This window comes from Parambassis ranga, chromosome 13 (genome assembly GCF_900634625.1).
Source record: "Parambassis ranga chromosome 13, fParRan2.1, whole genome shotgun sequence".
NCBI classification, from domain to species: domain Eukaryota; kingdom Metazoa; phylum Chordata; class Actinopteri; family Ambassidae; genus Parambassis; species Parambassis ranga.
In genome coordinates this window covers 16,073,348-16,097,355 of record NC_041033.1, presented here as the reverse complement: position 1 = coordinate 16,097,355, position 24,008 = coordinate 16,073,348, and the positions used below count along the sequence as shown (strand labels likewise).

The 24,008-nt window shown below is 44.2% G+C and overlaps 1 protein-coding gene across 1 annotated transcript; it reads left to right on the top strand.

Moving 5' to 3' along the window:
- The first annotated feature begins 3 nt into the window (after positions 1 to 3).
- Positions 4 to 14,522, top strand: med13b (mediator complex subunit 13b). Its single transcript, XM_028419151.1, has 30 exons — positions 4 to 867; positions 1,583 to 1,817; positions 2,578 to 2,746; positions 4,492 to 4,637; positions 4,723 to 4,920; positions 5,042 to 5,236; positions 5,325 to 5,481; positions 5,581 to 5,688; positions 5,769 to 6,485; positions 6,560 to 6,776; positions 7,097 to 7,127; positions 7,225 to 7,346; positions 7,483 to 7,573; positions 7,660 to 7,856; positions 7,966 to 8,165; positions 8,253 to 9,142; positions 9,232 to 9,399; positions 9,484 to 9,707; positions 9,805 to 10,000; positions 10,095 to 10,470; positions 10,875 to 11,091; positions 11,624 to 11,815; positions 11,904 to 12,127; positions 12,210 to 12,352; positions 12,436 to 12,594; positions 12,681 to 12,863; positions 12,981 to 13,126; positions 13,332 to 13,496; positions 13,914 to 14,014; positions 14,098 to 14,522. Exons 1-30 carry the CDS (start codon positions 802 to 804, stop codon positions 14,228 to 14,230), a joined length of 6,366 nt encoding a protein of 2,121 aa, XP_028274952.1. The 5' UTR covers positions 4 to 801; the 3' UTR covers positions 14,231 to 14,522.
- The last annotated feature ends 9,486 nt before the right edge of the window (positions 14,523 to 24,008 follow it).

Sequence of the window (24,008 nt, the reverse complement as noted above, 5' to 3'; positions counted from 1 at the left end):
GTTGAGAGGCAGAGTTGTCCTCCTGGCCGCCATTAAAGAATTCAATCCATGAACTGAAATAATGGAAATCTGCAGGACCCATGGATCAGGCAGAGGAGAGTAGCCGATGAGTTGTCTCGCAAATTTGCCATTTCGTCTATTTTTAAGGGTAGTTTTAATATGACGGAGCACTGCGATGGTTTTAGAGAAACGGAGGACGGTGTAGCTAATTGTTTTATTTAGCTAGCAAGCTAGCGCCGGAGCTCTGGTATGTTAGCTTGTGTGCTAGCAGGCTAGGAGAGATCAGGGGGAGGGGAGAGTTCCTTTGCTTTGAAATTGTTTCAGATCAGCTAGCTGGCATTAGCATTAGCACACCAGGGACTAAGCTTTTGGCGTAAAGTTTTTTAGTTTTCATGCTCGTATTTTTTATTGCGCATATAACTTTTCTGCTGTCGGATTTAACGTTAGTATTTCCAGGTTATGTTATCGTTAACTATTTGATGTTAATATAATGTAGCATCAAGCTTGCGGCTAACCAGATCAGACAATACATTTCAAATAGGATTGATGAATCGTATAGCTAGAAGCTTACTGTTGACGCTGTCTGGCTGCCTGTCTAACGTTAGCTTAGCTACCAGGCTAGTGGTGGCTAGCACCGGTTAGAAGTTGTCTGTTTAACTAGCTGTAGCTAGCAAGTTGATCAGCGCTTTGACTGGATAATTACAACTGAACATCGCTTTGCCAGCGAGTTATTCGGATCAGCTACTGCCCCGATGGTGATTGAGACAATGGACTTAAACGTTACAACAACGCAGTGAAAGAATGAGTTCGTGCTTTGTACCAAACGGGGCCAGTTTGGAGGACTGCCACTCCAACCTCTTCTGCTTGGTAAGACACTGTTTTCTGTGTGCTAGCTTGCGTTAGCTGTGATACACTGAGAGGCCAGAAAGCCATTTTGGCTAATAAGGCAACAAGCTTTGTAACGTCAGTTGCAGACTGGCGTGAAGGCATCGGGCCTGCAACATGCAAATCGTGATCAAGCTAACTTTCATAACACAGACAGCATACCTTATACACCAACTGTAATTAAAGGCCTGATCGTAAATATGGCATGATTGTATGTTTACACTGCAATGGTTACAGAGATGTTAAGCTAGCATAAATGCTACCTACATGATACTAACAGGTCAACAGACGAAATATTTAAAACCTGTTTTCCCATAATTTAAATGGCACAGCAGTATTTAAACTTGTGGATGTAGGATGTTAAATTTAATGGTTCCTGTTACAAACTACACAAAATGACCTGATTTTATACTGTCTTCCAGGTAGTAGTGGCACTGTTAACCTTTTTTGTCAGTATATATTTTTCTTTTTGATTTCAAGCATGAGAGTAGTTGAACTTTCCACAGTGTCAGCAGGCTTCTAAGATCAGGTGTTTTTTTTTTTTTTTATTTAAAATGATTTTCTTTATGACAAAAACAAGCTTCAGCTTTGTCACAGAAACACACATCTTCAGTTATGCAGTCAACAAGTAACAATTGGTCCTGTGGAGCTATGCTATGAGTTCATTCTCACATTGTTTTTTTATGCTTCTCTTTAGGCTGATTTGACTGGAATAAAATGGCGGCGTTTTGTGTGGCAAGGACCCACCTCTTCGCCCATCCTTTTCCCTGTGACTGAGGAGGACCCTATCTTGTGCAGCTTCAGCCGATGCCTGGCGGCAGATGTGCTGAGTGTGTGGAGAAGGCACCACACCCCTGGTCGCAGAGAGCTCTGGCTTTTCTGGTGGGGGGATGACCCCAGTTTCGCAGAGCTTATCCACAATGAGCTCTCAAGTATGTGATGGAGCATTTCCATATTTCCTGCACAATTCTAGATTCTTACAATATCGGAATGTATTTAACTCATACAAGTAATGGTTGATCAGAAACTTTCTAGCACTACTGTGACAGAATAAATACATGTGTGTAAACTGGGTTCATGTTTAAACATGTTTAGTTTTTGACAATGAGGCCAATTATTCTAAACTGCCACACAGAAAACGAATGCACTTTTAATGAAATACAAAGTCTAATAAGTATTTAAAGCCCAACTGATGTCTGGCCTCCTGAAATCTATTGGCCCTCAGCCACAGCAGCACAGACTTGAATGGTAAAGTTAGACCACACTGTTGTGCATCAGACACCTGACAGTCCTGTTTCTTTGGATAATGATTTGTTGGTATTCAACAAAAAAATGCCCCTTAAGGGGCAGACACTGACCAGGTATTAGGTATTATGATTCCTGTCTCAACAAGGGTCAAGTGTTGGTTGCAGACAGAGCAGATTAGTGATCACAGAGGCAGAGTTGGAAACACTGTTTTGAATTCGCGGTCAGGCTGGAAGGTTTAATTTGCAGAGCAAGAAGCATTGATGGCCAGAGGATCCCTCTGACTAAGCTTCCCTTGTTGATATATCTTTCATTACTGTGGTTAAATTTCTGCCACACACAGTTACAGAGTTGAATAATTTTATTTGTTACTACATTTAGCATGTGGCTTCATCAGATACACAGGTCTGCCTGGTTGCTAACAGCTACATATCTGTCCTGTTTCAGGTGAGGAGGACGGCGAGTGGGAGAGTGGCCTGTCCTACGAGTGTCGAACGCTTCTGTTTAAAGCCATTCACAATCTGCTGGAGCGCTGCCTCATGAACCGCGGCTTCGTTCGCATCGGCAAGTGGTTTGTCAAGCCATACCAAAAGGAAGAGAAGACCATTAATAAAAGGTAGGTCCTGCTTCTTAACGGCAGTCTGCAAAGGTATTGCAAAGGTATGAACAGTCCGACTGGCAAAGCCGCGGTGCCTCTGTGCTTCTGTGTCTGCTTAATAATCGCCGACTGATTTTATTTCCGACTGCTTCAACTTTTGCCAATGTTAAGCTGCTTTTATTGAATCTTGGTGCTTCCTGCAGATGTTCTTATAATAAAATCATGAGAAGGAAGAGTTGAAAGGCTCAGAAGTCACACAGTCTTTTCATATATATGTGTGTGTGTATAGAATAATGGTTAGGTAAATTAGTACTAGCAATGAAGCAGAGCATCTTTTCTAAATCCAAATTAATAGAGGTGCAGCTTAACATATACAGAGTAACAAGCTGAGATGATTTGGCAGTAGAACAAGGTGGCTTGAGTTGTACTAAAGGGCAAAGTGTTAGTTAAGGTTAGGTATTGGTTAAGATGTGCCGATGTGGGGTTGGCTGTTTTCGTCAAGCGGAAAGTACTGTGAAATCTGACATTTGTTGACAGCAGTGTTTGAATACTGCACATGATACATAAGATCTATCCAGGAGTTTTATTTGATGTCCTCATCAGTCTGAACATCTTGTTAGTATCATTTCTGGGGTTTTATATCACAATTTGGGATTCAATGGGAGAAACGGTGCTTTTTTTACATGTGACATTATAGTAGTTACTGTAATCCCACATCTGCTGCTCTGATTTTAACTCCTGTAAAAGTTTTATAGATGGTGTGGCATTTCTTCTTACACTTTTTCACCTGGTTCCACAAAGATCACTCACCCGTGGCGTAAATTCTATACCATTTTAAAGAGTGACAGTTTCAGTGTAATGTTTTATGCCCACACTGTTCTCAGTTGTTCTTTTTTTTTTTTTTTAGAAATACAAGCTTGAAGCGAGCCAGCAGTGGCATATAAATATATCTGTCTGCCTTGGAATGGCTTTCCACGCTGCTGTATTTCCTTAGCTCTTGTACATAAGAGTGGTGACATAGATTTAGCGTCTGCTCTAGAATGAGGGGACCTGGGGAACCCTAGAGTTCCTTGACAAGCTAATTTGAGCTGCCGGGCTTTGGCTGTGTTCTTGCAGGACGCCTCGTGTTTGATGCACAGCTCTTTTGGCTCGGTTCCCTCTGGCAACTTTGTCAATGGTTTCCGAGAGGTTTTAGCAGCTACATAAAAGAGCCGTTGGTAGACGAGGATGTGATTTATGGCTTACTGATGTTTAGCTTCTGTTTGTCATATAAAGAGCTCTATGAGTGTGTGTTAAGGCGGCAGAGCAGCACCTCTAACAGAAGAGTCTGGCAGTCTTGCTGTCGCCTGCCCTCTCTGGCTGGTAAACACAGCAGTCTTTGGAAAATGCTGAGTGTGCACTGTGGTTTTACAGCAACCATGTCAACAAGTGCTATTTTAGTTCATTTAGCTGCCTGGCCTTCTAGACATAGTTAGAAAATAAAGATGGATATTGTCCTAGCATTTCAGGACTATAATTACTGCACATGTTTATTTTTGACTCCTGTATTTGCCTGTGTGTTGTAAAGTGTTATCAAAAATTCAAATTGAGTCTTTCCTTTGAGACTAGGCTGATAATGTCAGTAGCCTGTAGGGGTTTACATAATTTGTAAATGTGTGCTTGAGTCAAGTGTTTTTTCAACTTAATGATGTGCTTTTACTTGCAGCCTAATTTTTAAAAACATCCCTCTCTTTTTTTCTCTTAAACTCTCTCTCTCTCTGCAGCGAGCACCTTTCTTGCGCGTTCACCTTCTTCGTACACGGTGACAGCAATGTGTGCACGAGCGTGGAGATCGCTCAGCATCAGCCTCTTCAGCGACTGAGCGAGGAGCATCTTAGCCTCACACAGCAGAGCTCCAGCCCCCTGCAGGGTAAGATGGCAAGACATAAATGCAAATAGTTGAGCTTGTTATACTTTGTTTTACATTTTGGGCTGTAATTACTTTTATTCTGTAGTTATCCTGAGTCCGTACGGCTTGAATGGGACCCTCACTGGCCAGGCTTTTAAGATGTCAGATCACCCTACTCAGAAGCTCATAGAGGAGTGGAGGCAGTTTTATCCTATCAGCCCCAACCCCAAGGAGGTCCAGGAAGACAAGATGGAAGATACGGACTGGGAAGATGACTCCCTGGCAGCTGTGGAGGTTCTAGTTGGTAAGACTCCGGGGGGGGCTTGATCGCTAGTCTGATAAGGAAATCCATGAAGACCACAACATTGCTTAGGTTTGTTAATTTCCTGTGCAGTTTTGAAACAAATACATGTGTTTGGTTTCAGCCGGAGTGAGGATGGTTTACCCTTCCTGCCTGGTGCTCCTCCCCCTGACTGACCTCCCTGCCGTGGTCCCTCAGGGTTCAGCCAACACCTCAGGAAGCCTGTGTGGTGCTCAGCAAGGCCAGGCTGCTCACAGAGATCCTGCCATGTCCTCTGTCACTCTGACTCCTCCTACATCACCAGAGGAGGCTCAGACTGGTAAGAAATAAATACATATCCACATTCATCAGCCTTTATCTCTGCAAGAGGCCGCATAACAATTTGTATCTTTTTGCTGTCACCTCAGATTATCAGCCGGCCCAGAGGTGGCTCAAGTTGTCCTCTGCATCCGATGGCTACAGCTCTAACAACACTCTTCATGGGGGCAAAATCCCTCGCAGGCTGGCCAGCCAGATGGTGGAGACTGTGTGGCAGGAGTATAACATAAACCGTACAGGGAACAAGTATGTTCTCTCTCTTCCTCAAAATTAGCATTTCTAACCAAAGTCATACCAGCATGCTGACAATAAAATGTCTGTCTGCCCGCCCTCCCTTTTTAATAGGAGGAAGTTTACTACCCTGACAAATGGCACGTGTGAGGAGGAGTCAGACAAAACTGGTCTCTGGAACTTTGTGGAGCAAACACACAGGCCACATTGCAACTGCTCAAGGTATGTTTAGTTTTATCATAGTTTTTTTAAACATTAAAACACAGTATCTGAAAAGCATTATTTGTTTTTCCATTTTTCAGACATAAGAATCAGAAACAGCGATCCAGCAGCACCTCAGGACACCCACCTACGTCAGGACAGCCTGTTCAACCAGTGCCCAAACACAAGCTGGGTGAGAAGCTGGAGAAAGGGGAGAAGCAGCAGAAAAGGCCACAGACGCCTTTTCACCACCGCAACTCCGTCAGCGAGGAGCAGTCACTGGAGCCACAGACCCAGAGGCTTTGCCTGAGATCACAGGAAGAGGGCTCGTATCCCAGCCTGCACCATGTGGACACAGTGCCGTCCAAAGCCCCCACGCTGCATGCGCACGGTCCTTCTGCAGACCTTGTTGGATCCCCGCCTCCTCCACCTCTCAGCCCACACCCATGTGATCACGGAGAAAGTGACATGACTCCAGGTGGCATGAAGAACTCATCTACGCCCATCCACCAACCGTTCTATCCACCATCAGTGGAGACCTGTCTGATGCCACAAAAGGGCTCATCAGAGGATTCTCAGCTCGAGAACCTGCCTATGCCTTTGCCCTTCCCCCCAGCCTACAATGAAACCCTGGAACCCATTGTCTTTGTAGGATCAGCCGTCAGCCCTAGTGAAGATTCCACCCATGACCCCTGGAAGTATTTCAAACTGCCCAAGAAAAAGGCCTCCAACTTCTTGACACCCCAGCTGCCTGTGGATAAAATCCGTGAAGATTCTGGGGGAGGTGGAGGGACAGAGAGTGCAGTCTCTGTCACTGAGTAAGTACTTAATGACTTATCCTCAAAGCAGTATATCAAAGGTTAGTGTTTCTTAACTATTTACCTCCTCTTAGGTTGATGTCGGACTCCTCGCAGCCTCTGAAGGTGTCCCAAGAGCTGATAAGGACTTATGCTCAGAGAAGAAATAGCCATCTTGCTCCTACTACAGGAGATGGTGAATACAGCGAGGAGCCAGACCCTTACGCCTTTGTAGAGGGAGATGAAGAGTTCAGCTTTACCGAGAAGAAGGACAAGCCTGGTGCTGAGAAGGAGGGCAGCAAGAAACACAAGGTGGGCTTTATACTCAGAGGACCATTTGTGGTAAAATCTTTGTGTCCTGGTAGAGCAGTGTGTAGTCCTGAGAAAGATCACAGGTAAACATAAAAAGTTGCTACATCCTTCTTGGCCTATAGTTGCTGTAAGGATCCCTGTTTTTAGGCAGTCTAATTTGAGCTGAAGTTGTGAAGTCTCTTTGCGTTAAACCAAGGAAATGTTTTAAATGAAGTATTCCTTTGTTGTGTTACATAAATTAAAACCAGACTCTAAATATGCTTGTAGAAATAGTAGAAGATACATATACTACAATAATTTCTGTTCTTATCTTGATGCAGTTGGATGAAGGAAGTGGAAGTTCTGCAGATGGTAAACATTTATTCATTTTGTGTGGTTGTTAAAATGAAGTTTTTGGGTTTTTCTTTTTTAAATTGACGTCTTTGTACTAACTTGTTTTGCCTTGCAGATGGTCAGGGTCCATCAGGCAGTAAACCTTCAGCCTCAACCAGCCTCATCCATGAGAATGATTTGGCTGTGTCCTACAGTGACTTGGATAAAATCTTCAATTCTGATGAAGATGAGCTAGCGGTATGTATGATGGTGGAAATTGTTAGCACAGAAGTACTTCTCTGGACTTCTGGATTGATATTATGTGGGCTTGTAAGGCTTGTTAAGCACCGAAATGAAGTACTGAGTGAATCGTTTGTTTTTCCCTGTCACACAGCCTGGATCCAAAAGAGCTGGAGTTAGCACAGAGGACAAGTTTGGTTGTAAAGACCCTAAATCGGCCACATTAGATCCCCTGTCTTGCATAAGTGAGGAGACAACACATATCCTCATCATACATTGTTATCTATTAACATGTTGTTTCAAGAAAAGTAATGATGTTTTATTTGTCTAGGCTCAGCAGACCTGCACCAGATGTTTCCCACCCCGCCCTCCCTGGAGCAGCAGGGTTACTCTCCCATGAACTCCGGGAGCAAGGATAGCCTGGAAGCTGGGGCGGGCCTCACCCTGCTGGAAGGCAGCCAGCTTAACAACCACTTCAAGATGGAGGTGGAGGAGGGCTTCTGCAGCCCGAAGCCATCTGAAATTAAGGTACAGTACATTGAATGACAAAGTGGGGATGGCTCTAGCTGCATCACTGTTTTTCACTGTTTTTAATTTGCTTTAATTGTTAAGTAACTACTAGTGTATCTGCTTTCAGGACTTCTCCTTTGTGTACAAGCCTGACACATGTCAGCCAATCATCGGCTGTTCCATGTATGCCCCCCTGAAGACGCTACCTAGCCAGTGTCTGCTGCCTATCAAACTGCCAGAGGACTGCGTCTACACACCAAGCTGGACCATGGGCAAAATGGAACTGATAAACCCAGCACCGAGCGCCAATCTCCTCACCAAAGACAGGTAAATGCTTTGTAGACATTGGGCTTCATTTAATATGCACTGAACATTTTTTGTGCTAGTTTTAACCTCTGCCTTTTTGTGTAACAGTAATGTCCCCAGTGTGGAGCCAGACTATAGCCAGACCTACACACCCCAGACCCACACACCCTTCATGACCAACAGCGCTCCTCCCAGCAACAGTGGCGCGGGCATCCTGCCTTCCCCAGCCACGCCACGCTTCTCTGTGCCCACACCTCGCACCCCACGCACTCCACGGACTCCTCGAGGCCCATCCAGTGTCCAGGGCTCCCTCAAGTATGACAATTCTGACCTCTATTCTCCTGCCTCCACACCTTCCACCTGTCGACCCCTCAGCTCTGTTGAGCCAGCCACCGTGCCCTCCATTCCTGAGGCTCACAGCCTCTACGTCACTCTCATTCTTTCTGAGTCAGTCATGAACCTCTTCAAAGACTGCAACTTCGACAGCTGCTGTGTGTGCGTCTGCAATATGAACATCCGAGGAGCAGACGTAGGCGTGTACCTCAAAGACAATGGTGAGGCCCAGTATCCCTGCACTTGTGGCTTCAGTGCCGTTTCCAACCGGCGCTTTGGCCAGTCAGCCGGACTCTTTCTTGAAGATGAACTGGATGTTGTGGGACGGGGTTCAGACGCCAGTCGGGACACAGAGCGACGCTTCGAAGAAATGCGAGCCTCCACCACACACAAAGCAGGCAGCCTGAAAGAGAAGCCGCCTGATGAGCTCATCCTGTTGCTGCAGGACCAGTGCACCAATCCTTTTGCTCCGATGGCAGGTGTGGAGTACCCCAAGCCGGGTTCTGCCCCCAGTTCATTCCTGAGGGTAGAGGAGAGAGACTGTTATAATGACTGCTACATGGCCCTGGAGCATGGCAGGCAGTTCATGGACAATATGTCAGGAGGCAAAGTAGATGAAACACTAGTGAAAAGCACCTGTCTTCATCAGTGGCCAAAATGCAAATGTACGTGTTATCACTTTGTTTTTATTTTATTTCTAACATCAAACCAGCGTTTTTTTTTTAAACACTTTGTATGTTTTTGTCTTGTGCAGCAGCAGATATGAGCAAACTATTCTCTCAGGACGTCCTGCGGATGTTGTTGTCCCTCCAGCCTGTGCTGCAGGACACTATTCAGAAGAAGAGGAGTGTGCGTTCCTGGGGTGTTCAGGGACCACTCACCTGGCAACAGTTTCACAAAATGGCTGGAAGGGGATCTTATGGTAAGCAGACCTTGATGTTTTGGGGGTATTGTTGTGCCTTGTTATTGTTGAAACAAGGAATCATTCATCTATCTTTCACCACAGGTACAGATGAGTCACCTGAGCCTCTTCCCATCCCGACCTTTTTGGTTGGGTATGAGTATGACTTTGTGGTACTGTCTCCTTTTGGTTTGCCCTACTGGGAGAAACTTCTCCTGGATCCCTTTGGTTCGCAGAGGGATGTTGGTTATGTTGTCATCTGCCCAGAGAATGAGGCTCTGCTCCGTGGGGCAAAGACCTTTTTCAAAGATCTAAGTGCCATGTACGAGGTAAGCACCTGGAAGTTCATAAGGCACCTCCTCTTTGTACTGACATTCCAAAAATATGATTTGTGTCATTTTCACACTCACTCCATTGTCTTGACAGGCTTGCCAGCTTGGGCAACACAGGCCCATCTGCAGGAGTCACCCAGAGGGTGTGTTGAAGGTCGGCACCACAGACGGCAGGAGTATCACAGAGCAGCCCCTCAGTGAATGGTTTCTTAAGATGGCTGCCAGAGAAGGAAACAATGAAGCTTTTAATAAGCTCAAACTCTTTGCTCAAGTGTGCCGTTATGATCTAGGTAACGTGTTTTCTCATAATGCTAAAACACTAAAGAATTAGCTCACATGATTTGAGGATTAAATATTTGCTTCTTTTTCTTGAACCTATTACAGCTCCATACCTATCAGATCAGTCTTTGGACAGCTCTCTGTTGTCCCAGCGCAGCCCAAACACGGCCTCCTCCTCCTCCTCCTCGCAGACCTCCAGCTTTTCCAGCACCTCCTCAGGACTCCAGAGCGCCAACACTACCAGCTCCAGCACCAGCTCTGCCCAGGTCAACAGCAGCCCTTCCTCGTCCTCCTCAGGCTCTCAGATTATCGGGGGAATGGCCTCAGCCAAGCCAAGCTCCTACTCGCCATTTGGGACAGCTGGTTTGCAGGGCAGCACATCACAAAACGGACTGCAGTCAAACCCACAGGGTGCCGCCGGCATGGCAGAAAACGGACCCTCAGCAAACCCAACTCAAGGGCCCACTGAGACACCAGAGAGGTGGGCTAACACTGCTTTGCGTTGGCTAATTAGAGTATGTTCCAGTTTTGATGAGGAAAAGACACAGTGGCTTGAGCTGTCTCTGTCCCTTTGGGTTTTCAGTGCATGCTTGAAGATTGTAAGTTTTCATTGACACAAGTGACACATTGTGGCAGCTCTGACTTGAAACTAGGAAAAGTGTGCTGACGGAGCAGTACGTTTATGTCAGTAGGTTTTTTTAATCTAGTATGAAAGGCTCATAATTTACAAGGTATGTTACTAAAACATACCTTGTAACAATACTATACTTGGAACATTGTCCTTTTTCTCTAGCTTTGTGTACCAATATGACTCATCTGTTAGTATGTTAATGTAAACATTTTTCTCATTTTTAGTTGACCTGCTTTTCTTTGATTTTTAAACAGCACAATGGAGAGAGACAAAGTGGGCAAACCAACAGACGGAGAGTCCCATGCTGTTTCCTACCCGCCTGCCATAGTGGTGTATATTGTAGACCCGTTTAGCTATGAAGACGCAGAGAGAGAGGTCCACTCCAGCACCTACACACTCGGCCTGCTACGCTGCTACATGGAAATGCTGCAGTTCTTGCCTGCTCACATCAGAAATGCAGTCTCAGTGCAGGTACAGCAGTTTTTTGTGTGTTTCTTGTTTTATAATTATCTGTTAAAGGTTGAGAATTAACTTGTTAGACTTGCTAGTCTATCTGATAATCAGCTACTCTGTGGGCTCGGTTACAACAGTGCAGGTTGCCAGTGGGCACAAAGGGAGGTGAGAATACGCAGGGGAATCATTAGGATACACTAATAGAGGTGGTAACTGCCACACCTCTGATACAGTGACACAAGATTGCATCAACATGCCAGAGGGGATTAAGAAACACAAGAGATGCAAGCGTGCTAATGGTTTCACTATTGGGCCCTGTCGACACAGAGACAAGCACGGGCGTGTCCGCAAAAGTTTAGTACCATGTAGGCGTTAGTCTTTAGTATAGCAGTATCAGTATAGAGCTGGTTAAAGGTCATAATTAAATACTTTTTTTGACATTTGATTTGATTTCAGTGTTCCATTAAATTAGCACTAAGCTATAAGCAAAAACAAATGTGACAACAACTTGGTGTACTGTGTTTTTTGACTGTTTTTTTTCTCTTGTCAGATTGTTCCCTGCCAGTATCTGCTGCAGCCGGTGCATAGCGGGGAGCGCCACGTCTACGGCCAGCACCTTAAGTCGCTGGCCTTCTCCGTGTTCACTCAGTGCCGTCGGCCTCTCCCCAACTCCACCAACTTCAAAGCTCTGACGGGCTTTGGCCCCGGTCTTGCCATTGACATGGCCCTGAAGAACCCAGAGGTAATGGATCAGAACCTACTCTGACCTCTGGTACTCGTAGTGTATCTGGGCAGCACAGTCTTAACATGTTGTTGTAAACTTTCCGCAGAGGCCCGAGTGTCTGCGTCTGTACACACCGCCTTTCATTCTGGCTCCGGTGAAAGATAAGCAGACTGAACTTGGGGAGACGTTTGGCGAGGCCTCACAGAAGTACAACGTCCTGTTTGTTGGATACTGTCTCTCCCACGACCAACGCTGGCTGCTGGCTTCCTGCACTGACCAACATGGTGAACTGCTGGAGACCTGCATCATTAGCATCGATGTCCCCAACAGGTACACGTCTTTGTCCATACAAATATGTCTCAGTACCACAGGATCACTCACCAAGTTAACTGTATGTGTGATGCTGTCACAGAGCACGCAGGAAAAAGGGCTCAGCCCGACGTGTGGGTCTGCAGAAGCTGTGGGAGTGGTGTCTCGGCCTGGTGCAGGTGACGTCACTGCCATGGAGGGTTGTGATTGGACGGCTTGGCAGGATGGGTCACGGCGAGCTAAGAGGTGCTTACACACACAGACACACATCCACACACTCAGATGTCTGCAGCGGTTGCCCTGACATTAACATGCTCATATTGTTCCAGACTGGAGTATACTACTGAGCAGGAGGAACTTGCAGTCCCTCAGTAAGCGTCTGAAGGAGACATGTAGAATGTGTGGGATCTCTGCTGCTGACACTCCCAGCATACTTAGCGCCTGTCTGGTTGCCATGGAGCCACAGGGTTCCTTTGTCATCATGCCAGGTAAAAATATGCTTACAAAAAACACCTAAAAGTTTGTTTTCAAAGAATCTGCATCTGATGGTCTCCTCTCCATCTGGCCTCCACAGACTCTGTGTCGACAGGATCGGTGTTTGGTCGCAGCACCACGCTCAACATGCAAACATCGCAGCTCAGCACACCTCAGGACACATCCTGCACACACATCCTGGTGTTCCCCACCTCAGCCATGGTGCAGGTCAACACTAACACTGCAGAGCCAATCGACATCAACTTCAACCCCATAAATCCTGGTACGTCTCTATATCCAACCTCCACATATTCTGTTGCATCCTGGTACAGTTGAGCCACAGTCACTGATTTTGTTTTTTTTGTTTGTTTTTTTTTTTTGTCTCCCCCTCGTTCTGCAGATGGATCTGATGGAATGGGCATCTTTGACTTGTTTGACAATGACATGGTGGATCCAGACCTCATCAACATTCTGCCTAACTCTCCTACAACCTCCCCTGTTCACTCTCCTGGCTCCCACTACCATCAGGGCGGAGATGGAAGCAAGGTCTGCCCCCCTTTTTTTTATTACCAAATGATAAAATCAGTCAGAATGGTAAAGATTAAGAAGAAACATGTTAGTCAGTTCTTGTGTTTTAGTTTACGTCATTGAATAAAAGGTTTAAAACAAGATATTTTAAACAACTAAGCAGGATATAGAAGGACTGTACATGGGTGCTCTGTTCATTACGTTCCTTCATGTTGACTTGCAGGGTCAGAGTGCAGACCGTATGGAGTCTCACGAGGAAGCTCTAAACATCCTCCAGCAGCCTATGGCTTTGGGTTACTTTGTCTCCACAGCAAAGGCTGGGCTGCTGCCGGACTGGTTCTGGTCAGCTTGCCCTCAAGCCCAAAACCAGTGCCCACTCTTCCTCAAGGTAAATATGTACAGCCATTCATTTTAAACTTTGTACTGTCCGAAAACATTGAATGATCTCAGCTTTGTAAAGCCCAAAGCAATTGATAAAATGATAATCATTTGATTTGGTAAATGACAGTTTATGAAATTAAATCAGTTTGAGTGCAGAGAAAACAGCATTTACTCAATGCAGCTCAACAGCATGCAGCATTAATGTTTACACCAGTCACTCTGTCACATTCATAAGCCTGTTGTTGGATAGGTGCCTGATGGCTGTAGTGTGCTTGAAAATAATTCACAGAAAGGGCCGTGAGTCACTCATCTGTAATTTCTGTAAAGGGGCATCGCTGCTGGGGTGTACATGCCCTTTTTTAGGGAATTGTTTTATCACAGAAATACATTTAAATAACTGGACACCATCTTTTTCCTCCCCCAGGCTTCTCTGCACTTGCACGTGTCTTCTGTCCAATCAGACGAGCTGCTGCACAGCAAACACTCCCACCCCCTGGACTCTAACCACACCTCTGATGTGCTCAGGTATGAAGACAATATGCCTCAAAATAAGGAAGATGTCAGTTACAATTTAACATGTATTAACAGGTCTGTCTCCTGCCCGACAGATTTGTTCTTGAGCAATACAACGCCCTCTCCTGGCTGACATGCGACCCTGCAACCCAGGACCGGCGCTCCTGTCTGCCTGTTCACTTTGTGGTGCTCACACAGATGTACAACTTTATCATGAACATGCTCTGAACTCTAAGAACGGGATCAAACTGCTGAGATGTGATTGGAGGGGATCTTTCACACGAATTATGGATTTCCTGCTATGAAGGATCCCTGACATTCAAAAAGGACCTTACACTCCATCAGGGCAAATGTGGAGGAAGCATCTCCCTCTTCCTCCTCCTCTTCCTCCTCTCCCTGGTGTATCTCACAGAACTGGAAGTTTCCAATCAATCAATCAATCAGATGCCAAGAATCCATTTTAGCATTTTGGATGATCAAGGGACGTTTCATAAAGGAGAATAAATTCTTTTTAAATGACTGTAGATTGCAATCTATGAAATTTTATCTTAATGAAATGCCTGCATATATTATTTATTGTAAGTTTTTAAATGTGGAATTTTTAATGCTTAATATCTTTTATATATTACAAATCCCAGAGGGTGTGTACATCTCACTGTAAAGGAATTGGTTTAAAAAGTGTAATTTTCTCAATTACAACACGGAAAAAACCCATTCAAGTGAATTTGCTGTAGATTGCTTTTAGAATATTATTTTTTCAAAGGGTACAGACCTTTCTATTGCCATGCTGTATAAAATGAAGTAAAAGCTGGCCTGGGCATTTGTGTCCCACCCAATGAGTGGATGAGACTTACCTCTCTGTCTGCTTTGGCTCCAGAGTCTCTCGCACAGTAACTCAATGAGCTCTGAAGAGGAATTCAAAGGTACATTGTCAGATTATATATTTTATATAACAGATTTAGGTAATTGTGTGTGTATATGTGTACATATAATTGTGTGCCGCTACTGATGGTGCAGCTTCTGTTTTAGGAATAAAGTGCGTCTACCTTATTGTTGGTGATGGTTTGTTTTCAGTCAAACGTCTCACTCATAGTAAATGCATTGTCAAATTTACAATGCATGCCGCTGCCGTTCGTCACACATAAAGGGACATATATTTATCAACGTTAACTAAGCTTATTGTGCATGACACACAAAGATTTTTTTTATTTACTCACATACTCTGTGCTGATAAAACTGCATACAATTAAGTTATTATCATCAGTTAGCAATAAAATAACTGGACAACATAAGTAATGGTACTGTAATTAAAAAAATATTCCCACTTTCATCATCATCAGACTTTGTTCTACGTTTATGTTTTTTTTATAAATTATGTATATATATATGATGCAGAAAGAGAACTTTCCACTTCTCTGGTTGGTTCATGTTAAATATACTAACATGTAACAATAACAATAAGACAGGTGCTAGATATGAATTTTTTAAACAATTACAATAAACAAGGACAAATAATAAGTGTGTCTTTAATAAGAATGTCCAGAATAATCTGCAGAAACTTTCAGTGTGACTCCTCTCTGAATAAGCTGCTTTCAGTCGTCTAATAAGTCCTGGCGCAGCAGCTGGCTGTGTGGTTATGGAGGGTAATGGATCGTTTACTGGGTGAACAGAGTTTCTCGAGGAGTGAGCAGCTTTAACCCAGCCCAGACTAACAGGATTTGGATGGTTAGTGAGAATGGAATTAGCTAATCAAGGAGAACATGTCATCCCAAAGCCTCATCCAATCAGTGTCTTATGTTCTGCTTAATAGGATCCAATTGAAGGGTAGCCCAATTTGTCTGGGGCCATTCAGGGCAACGAGCCGGAGCCAGATTGCAGAATTTAGAGAATCTGTGTCACTACTGAGAAACATTTCAAGAGGAAACCCAAACAGACTTGTGCGTGGAGCCAGCAAACAGATTGTCTGTACTCACAGTAAATGTATACTTCCTGTTTTCCAAAAACAGCTGCCGTCCTCATAAGTGGTGTTCCAAATACCTGTTTTCCCATAACAACATAGTTTACGGTGTATATTAAAATGAGACGTCCATCATTTCGAATTAACAATCCAACTTTTTTTTTTTAAGTCATTATAAGCCTTTGTCTCTGTTAAATGGCAGGTCTATACTGTCCAGTCATTTAAATGTGCCACCGTGAAGCAGGAATTGGTTGAGGAGGTTTACATTTACATACAAAGATACTTGTGGGAGTGTTGCTTGGTTGCAGCTCTGTGGCAGGAAGGGAAAGAGAGTGGGTGTGACTCATGAAACAAGCCGGGTGAGAGAGGGCTTGATTGCTGCAGGTGATTTGTGTTTACTGATCATGCTCCCCCCTCTGCAGTAATACGCTGGTACAGAAAATCAAGAGGAAGACAGAACACCACATAGAAACTGTGGCAGCAGAGGGTTCTATTTCCATGTTTATGTCCAGAGTTTGCTGGATTTAGATTTTCCTTCATGCATCTGGAGCTGACCAGCTTCAACACTCACTAGAGTGTGAGGAGAGCTGTTTGTGAGACCAGAACATATTTTTCAAAATGCTCACAAACACACTTAACTTGTGTTCTGAGGCATCAAACTTACATGAAACTGTAGCCACAGGCCTCCTGATTCTCACAATGGAATCATCAAACTGATCTGATTTTTGTTTTGTAGATTTTAAACCTTAATTGATTGGAAAGCCTCGTCCTCGCTCTCACTGTCTGCCATACAAAGTGCTCAGCTCCCTCATTCTTTAACCTGTGATATCTTCCTCTGTGTTTGGAGTCAGCTGACATGCAATACATTTTCCTTTTCCTTCACTGTGACCAGCTGTACTGATGGTAGCCTGGTGGGTTGTTGTGCTGTTGGTTGTGAGTTCAAACCCCACATGTAACATGAATGTTTACACGGTACATTTTAGAATGATGCTGAGGCTACACACAGGTGTGTGTAGTTGAGGCTAATAAGTGCAAACACAATGCTGGCTTCTCTCTACCTGGTATTGTCAGTAAAGCTGAAGTGAATTCATGTGTTTCACTTACAGCAACTAAGATAAGATAAGATAAAACTTTATTAATCCCGAATCAAGTTGCATTACATGCAGTTAAGTACAGAGTATAAGAGTATAAGTGTCACTATAATCCAAAGATAAGAGTACAGTACGCAGTATGAGCACAATATATGATACATGGATACAATATGGAGATGTAAGGTGCTAAGTAAGCATAAATATAGACAAGTGGAGGGAATGACAGTGATGCCTGACATGATTATCTAGCGCTTCTCCCTACAGAAAGGGGAGGAGTTATACAGTCTGATGGCCACTGGCAGGAAGGACCTCCTGTGGCGTTCTGTGCTGCTCCTCGGTAGTCTCAGTCTACCGCTGAATGTGCTCCTGTAGGACAGCAGTGTGTCGTGCAGGGGGTGAGAGGTGTTGTTACGAATACTGAGGAGTTTCCTCAGTATCCTCCTCTCTGTCACCTCCTCCACAGACTCCAGCTCCACTCCCAATACCGAGCCAGCCTTCCTAATGAGCTTGTTGAGTCTGTTGGTGTCGGCCGTCTTCATCCTGCTGCCCCAGCACACTACAGCGTAGAACGACGCTGGAGACCACCGAGTGGTAAAACATCTGCAGCATGGTCTGGCAGACGTTAAAGGACCTGAGTCTCCTCAGTAGATACAGGCGACTCTGTCCCTTCCTGTATATTGCCTCTGCATTTGTGGACCAGTCCAGTTTGTGGTCAATGTGGACACCCAGGTATTTGTAGCTGTCCACAATGTCCACGTTGGTACCCTTGATGCTGACCGGGTTTGGGAGTGTCTGGTGCTTCCTGAAATCCACCACCAGCTCTCTTGTCTTTGTGACATTCAGCTGCAGGTGGTTCTGTCCGCACCACTCCACAAAGCTGTCCACCACACTCATACACTCCGCCTCCCGACCTCTGCTGGTACAGCCCACAATGGCAGAGTCATCCGAGAACTTCTGCAGGTGGCAGGACTGTGAGCTGTGTCTGAAGTCCGATGTATAGAGTGTGAACAGGAATGGAGACAGTACTGTGCCCTGGGGTGCCCCCATGCTGCTCACTATCGTGTCCGAGACGGTGTTCCTCAGCCTCACAAATTGTGGTCGACCTGTAAGATAGTTAGTGATCCAGGTGACCAGTGGGGTCTCTACCTGCATGTCCAGGAGCTTCCTATTCAAAAGGGCAGGCTGCACGGTGTTAAACGCACTGGAAAAATCAAAGAACATGATTCTAACAGTGTTACCTGCCTCCTCCAAGTAGGTGTGTGCTCTGTGCAGCAGGTAGATGATGGCGTCCTCCACTCCAATACGGGGCTGGTAAGCAAACTGCAGGGGGTCCAGCGATGGTTCCACAACAGCACGCAGGTGTTTCAGGACCAGCCTCTCCAGAGACTTCATCACATGTGAAGTAAGAGCAACTGGTCTGTAGTCGCTGTGTGTGCTTGGATGTTTGGTCTTGGGCACAGGAACAAGGCATGTTGTCTTCCACAGGGCAGGGACAGTTATCAGGCTCAGACTCAGGGAGAAGATGTGCTGGAAGACCCCACACAGCTGTGTGGCGCAGTCCCTGAGTACTCTGGGGCTGAGTCCGTCCGGTCCTGCAGCTTTTCCCGGTCGTAGGCGACTGAACTCCCTCCTCACATCCTCTGTGGTGATGGTAACTGTGGACACAGAAGAGCAGAGAGAGAGATCTGATGGGGGAGGGGGGCAGGGAGGCTGTGGGGTTGTTAATGGAAGGTGGGGTAAGGGGGGCAGGGTGATGTTATTGATTGGGAGGTGAGACTGGTTAGTATGGTTAGGGGGAGGGGGAGGAGGTACATTGTTGTTATAGACAGGTGTTAATGGTGCATCACAGGGAGGGGGAGGGGGAGGGTGGTCATGGAGTGGACTATCAAACCTGTTGAAAAACAGGTTCAGCTGGTTGGCCTCCTGCAGATCTCCATCTATCAGCTGGTCAGAGATCCTATTGTGGCCGGTGATGGTTCGCATGCCACTCCATACCTCCCTCAAGTTGTTCCGGGCAAGTTGGCTCTCCAGCTTCCTCCTGTAGCTCTCCTTGCCCTCTCCAATCTTCTCCCTCACCTCTGCCTGGGCCCTCCTCATCTCCTCTCTGTCTCCACTCAAGAAGGCTAATAGTAACATAGCAGCTGGAAACATGCTTTTTAAGGCTGATTTGTTAAAGATGCAATATGTGCTTCAAAAAGTGGACAAGACTGACAAGCAGAGGGTTTAATCAACCATTTGTGGTATTAGAGCGCCCCATATAGACAGGTTGGTGCCATGTTTCCTAGTGTTCACCAACATGTTCAACTATCATTATAGAGGCCAGCCATTTGTGGTCTTGGAGTGCCATCTAGAGGAGTAAAAGGGCCCTGCACTTACATCATAGGCGGTAATACGCTACTGATGCCTCGATGAAATCTGTTAAAACATCTCAGCCCTGCTGACTTGTTGGTGGCTCAGATGGTAGAGCACATGCTGTGGACAGCTCAGGTCACTGGTTTGATCCCAGCTGTCTTCATGAACAGCAGCAAATGGTGCTTTTGCAGCCACACACACAGTCTTCAGTCTTCAGGAACTGCATGAAGACATTATATATACTATATACTATACTATACTACTCCTACATGATATCAGGAGTAGCATGTGAAGTACATTTTGCATGTTTAACAAAAAAGCCTGAAAAGCATGTTTCCAGCTGCTATGTTACTATTAGTTGCTGTAAGTGAAACACATGGATTCACTTCAGCTTTACTGACAATGCCAGGTAGAGAGAGACCAGCATTGTGTTTGCACTCATTAGCCGAAACTACACACACCTGTGTGTAGCCTCAGCATCATTCTAAAATGTACCGTGTAAACATGCAACAACATTCAATTCATCCAAAACTAAACATGTTTAAAGACAATCATGCTATCTAAAAGAACAACACTTCTGGAGTTGTTTAAAGTCTTAATGGAGTCTGTAGCTGCACGTTTCACAGCACAAGAAACGGTTAAAGTTTAGTATGTTTGAAGCCTGTTGAGCCAGATTACATTAGGAATCAGTATATTCAAATGTTCAAATGGTGACAGCTGGACTTATCAGCACAAAAAGTCACAACAGACATGTAATCAGCATGTTTAACAATTCAGCTTTGGAAGCATGTTTGTAGTTGATATCATGTAGGAGTACTCTGCTGCTATTAGATGCATTTAAAACACAAGGTGGGCCTATTCATTTAACAGGGCATAAACATTCATATAAACATGAGTATAAAATCAGCTCTGAAACCATGTTTACACCTATAAAGCTGCAGGAGGAGCAGCATGTCAACAAGTGTGAAGAAGAAAATGATATAACTAGAATGTGCGGCTCCTGCAGACGCTGTGAGTGTGGCTGCAAAAGCACCATTTGCTGCTGTTCATGAAGACAGCTGGGATCAAACCAGTGACCTGAGCTGTCCACAGCATGTGCTCTACCATCTGAGCCGCCACCAAGTCAGCAGGGCTGAGATGTTTTAAAAGATTTCATCGAGGCATCAGTAGCGTAATTACCGCCTATGATGTAAGTGCAGGGCCCTTTTACTCCACTAGATGGCACTCCAAGACCACAAATGGCTGGTCTCTATAATGATAGTTGAACATGTTGGTGAACACTAGGAAACATGGCACCAACATGTCTGTAGGGGGCGCTCTAATACCACAAATGGTTGATTAACCCCTCTGCTTGTCAGTCTTGTCCACTTTTTGAAGTACATATTGCACATTTAACAAATCAGACTTAAAAGCATGTTTCTAGCTGCTATGTTACTATTATTTCAAAGTTCAGCTTTAGAACCATGTTTGTAGCTGTAAGTGAAACACATGAATACACTCCAGCATTGTGTTTGCACTCATTAGCCTCAACTACACACACCTGTGTGTAGCCTCAGCATCATTCTAAAATGTACCGTGTAAACATTCATGTTACACGTGGGGTTTGAACTCATGACCAACAGCGCAACAACCCTCCAACTAATCCATCAGGCTACCATCAGTACAGCTGGTCCCAGTGAAGGAAAATGTATTGAATGTCACCTGACTCCAAACACAGAGGAAGATATCACAGGTTAAAGAATGAGGGAGCTGCTTGGGAGCTGAGCATCTTCTCTCACTACAGGATAAGCTCTGAATGGTAATGTTAACTATATTGGAACGTTTTGATGACATTTGGTGGAAAGATAAACAACACGAGTTTGGTCTAAAATGAGTATTCATTCATTTAATGTTTTTTTTGTCCTTGTTATTCAAACTACAATACAGAGTTATTAAATATTAATCGATGGTTTTGGATGGCTGTGTTCACTTACATAAACAGGTCATTTTCACTGATGTCAGACATGTTTTATGAGTTGTTTTTATTTTTGTGTGTGTATTAGAAATGTAACTCTCTCTTTGTGGAAACGCTTCTTGTTGACACATAATGGACAGTAAGCTGTCTTTGTCTAAACTGAATCAGAGAGGTTTAGGGAGCTGATGGGATTAGTTTAAGCCATTAGGAGTAGTTAATGGTCTTTCCTGGTGTTGGTAAGTAACACTGACTAATTGACCAAGGGGAAGCAGACAGCTGAACCCGGCTTACAGCGACAGGTGGTCCCCGCTGGACTTAAGTCACCACTGAGGATCTGCAAAGTGGACCACAAGCAGACCTGGCTGCCCTCAGAGTAGAACGTCTCGTTGTTGTGGCTGAGATTTGTTTGTCTGGATGTTATTCACTGGATGCACTCATTTTGCTTCATCACACAGGTAAGACACTGCTGTGCTTCAGATTTTCTACAAATTCACAGATAGAATATGAGAAGTTAGATCTTTTCTCATGATTTATCAAGCCAAATTGCATTTATATGTCAGGTTTCAGATTGTAATAAAATAATTCAGTTCAGTTCAGTGTTATTTATACAGTGCATTTTACTATTGTGTTTATATTATAGTGGATGTATATAGCATCAGTTAATAATCAATAATGAACAACAGAGACTGGTGCAGGCAATAGGCATTGGTATGATCAGGAACCGGACTGCAAGTCAGCATGCAGAGCTGGAGGCAGAGAGACCTGCAGAGAGAGAGAGAGAGAGAGAGAGAGAGAACTACTAGGGAAAACAGCAAACACAGTTAATGACATGAATCACTAGTATCAGGCTGATGAGGTGAGAAGGGGACAGGAAACTGCTCAGTGGACCATGTTTATGTCCCCCGATAGTGTAGGCCTATGGCAGCATAGCTGTGCCATGTCAACCGGTGACTGTATCTATGCCTAGCTTCTCTACACAGTATAGTTTAGTCTAGTTATACACCTTGGTAAACAGAGAGGTAAGGTAAATAAGAATATATTAACAGTAAGCAGAGAGTGGTTTGGTCTAAATGTTCATTATGTATTGTTTTTTTTTTTTAATTCCCTGTGTTGGAGGTAAGTCCCAGCACCTTTGGGTGACTTGAGATAACGCAGTGAATCCCCATTCACTTTGACTGCTTGTGCTCCTAACAAACAGCTTCTTTATGAGATTAAGAGATTCTTGTTGCACGCTGACATGGACGGAATTTAGAGAACATAAGGGTTGTAACCTCCAGCTAATCTTGTCTTTATGAGAAAGGAGGGATCAGGTGATGGTATTGCTGCAGCCCAGCGGTCTGGTGAAGTTAAAGGGGCACAGTCACAAACAGTCAGACCGGATCAGTAACCTTAGAAACAAACACACACAACACAGCCTCAGTCACAGCAAAAGACTGTCAGCACAGTAAAAAATAACTCTTCTAGCTGCCACCCTCCCTGATTTCATACGTCTCACAGATGTACTGCACTGTGTATTTCACTATTTGCTGTCCATTCACTAACAGCATTACTAATCATGTGTCCTTGGAACGGATGGATTCTAAATTAATTAAAAGGATTGGCACACTCAACGCCTCAATTGGATTACCGTCTGTAATCTAACAAGATGCGGTCATTTGCATAACCCCCACCCTCCCAAAAAAATAATGTTTTCTACACGACACAATTTGTGATCTCAGAATATTCTCATTAAACAAACCCAGCAGGACACGGCTGTTACTTTCATTCTGTTTGTGTTCGTGCAGATGATCACTGTAATCTGCAAAGAGAAGACAAAGACAGTGTGAAGGAAAGCTCCTTGTTCCTGGTGACACACTACTCTGCACTCCAGCTGGCCTCATTTATGCCAGGTCTGTGACCAAATACCTAAGCGGAAACACGTCTTTGTATTTTTCCTCTTATCAATAAAGAACTTATTATGATTTAATACTAAATTAATATAACACAACACTTTTGTCTCTCAGCACTCGCTTCCTGGGCGCACACATGCATCAGCACCAGTCATCCTCCACCATCCTGCAGGCTCCAACCGTGATGGCGACACAGGACAGACACGTAAATAGCCGTGTCTTAATTCTGATTTTACATCTTTGTTTTGTCTGCCTCATCTCACTTATTTACTTTTTTTTTACTTCCTGTTACAGCTCAGCATGCAGCTTCACAGACAGACTCAGAGGACTTCTTTCACTCCTGTCACTGCCTTTCACCGAGCACCGCAGAAATCCTTCAGATCAACCGTGAGTCAAAATTCTCCTTTAAATAAATAATAAATACATACATACATACATAAATAGAAGCATAACTTTTTTTAATTGCCTTTTTCTTCCAGATGCGCGGGAGATGGTGTGCACTGCATGTGTGTATTGCATGGAAGATTTACCACCACAAACTTAAGGTAATAAATAAATAAATACACATTTTTAGTACAAAACTGGGGCTAGGTAATATTTCTAATATCTCTAAATATATATATTGACAATATATATATATATCTCTAAATATATATATTGACAATATATATATATATATATATATATATATATATATATATTGTCAATATATATATATATAGACAATATATATATATATCAATATATATATATATATATATAT

Coding starts and splice junctions, on each gene's coding strand:
- med13b (XM_028419151.1), top strand. CDS start 802: ATGAGTTCGTGCTTTGTACCAAACGGGGCCAGTTTGGAGGACTGCCAC. Junction 5,482..5,580: donor ATAAACCGTACAGGGAACAA/GTATGTTCTCTC, acceptor CCTTTTTAATAG/GAGGAAGTTTACTACCCTGA. Junction 14,015..14,097: donor CACACCTCTGATGTGCTCAG/GTATGAAGACAA, acceptor CCTGCCCGACAG/ATTTGTTCTTGAGCAATACA.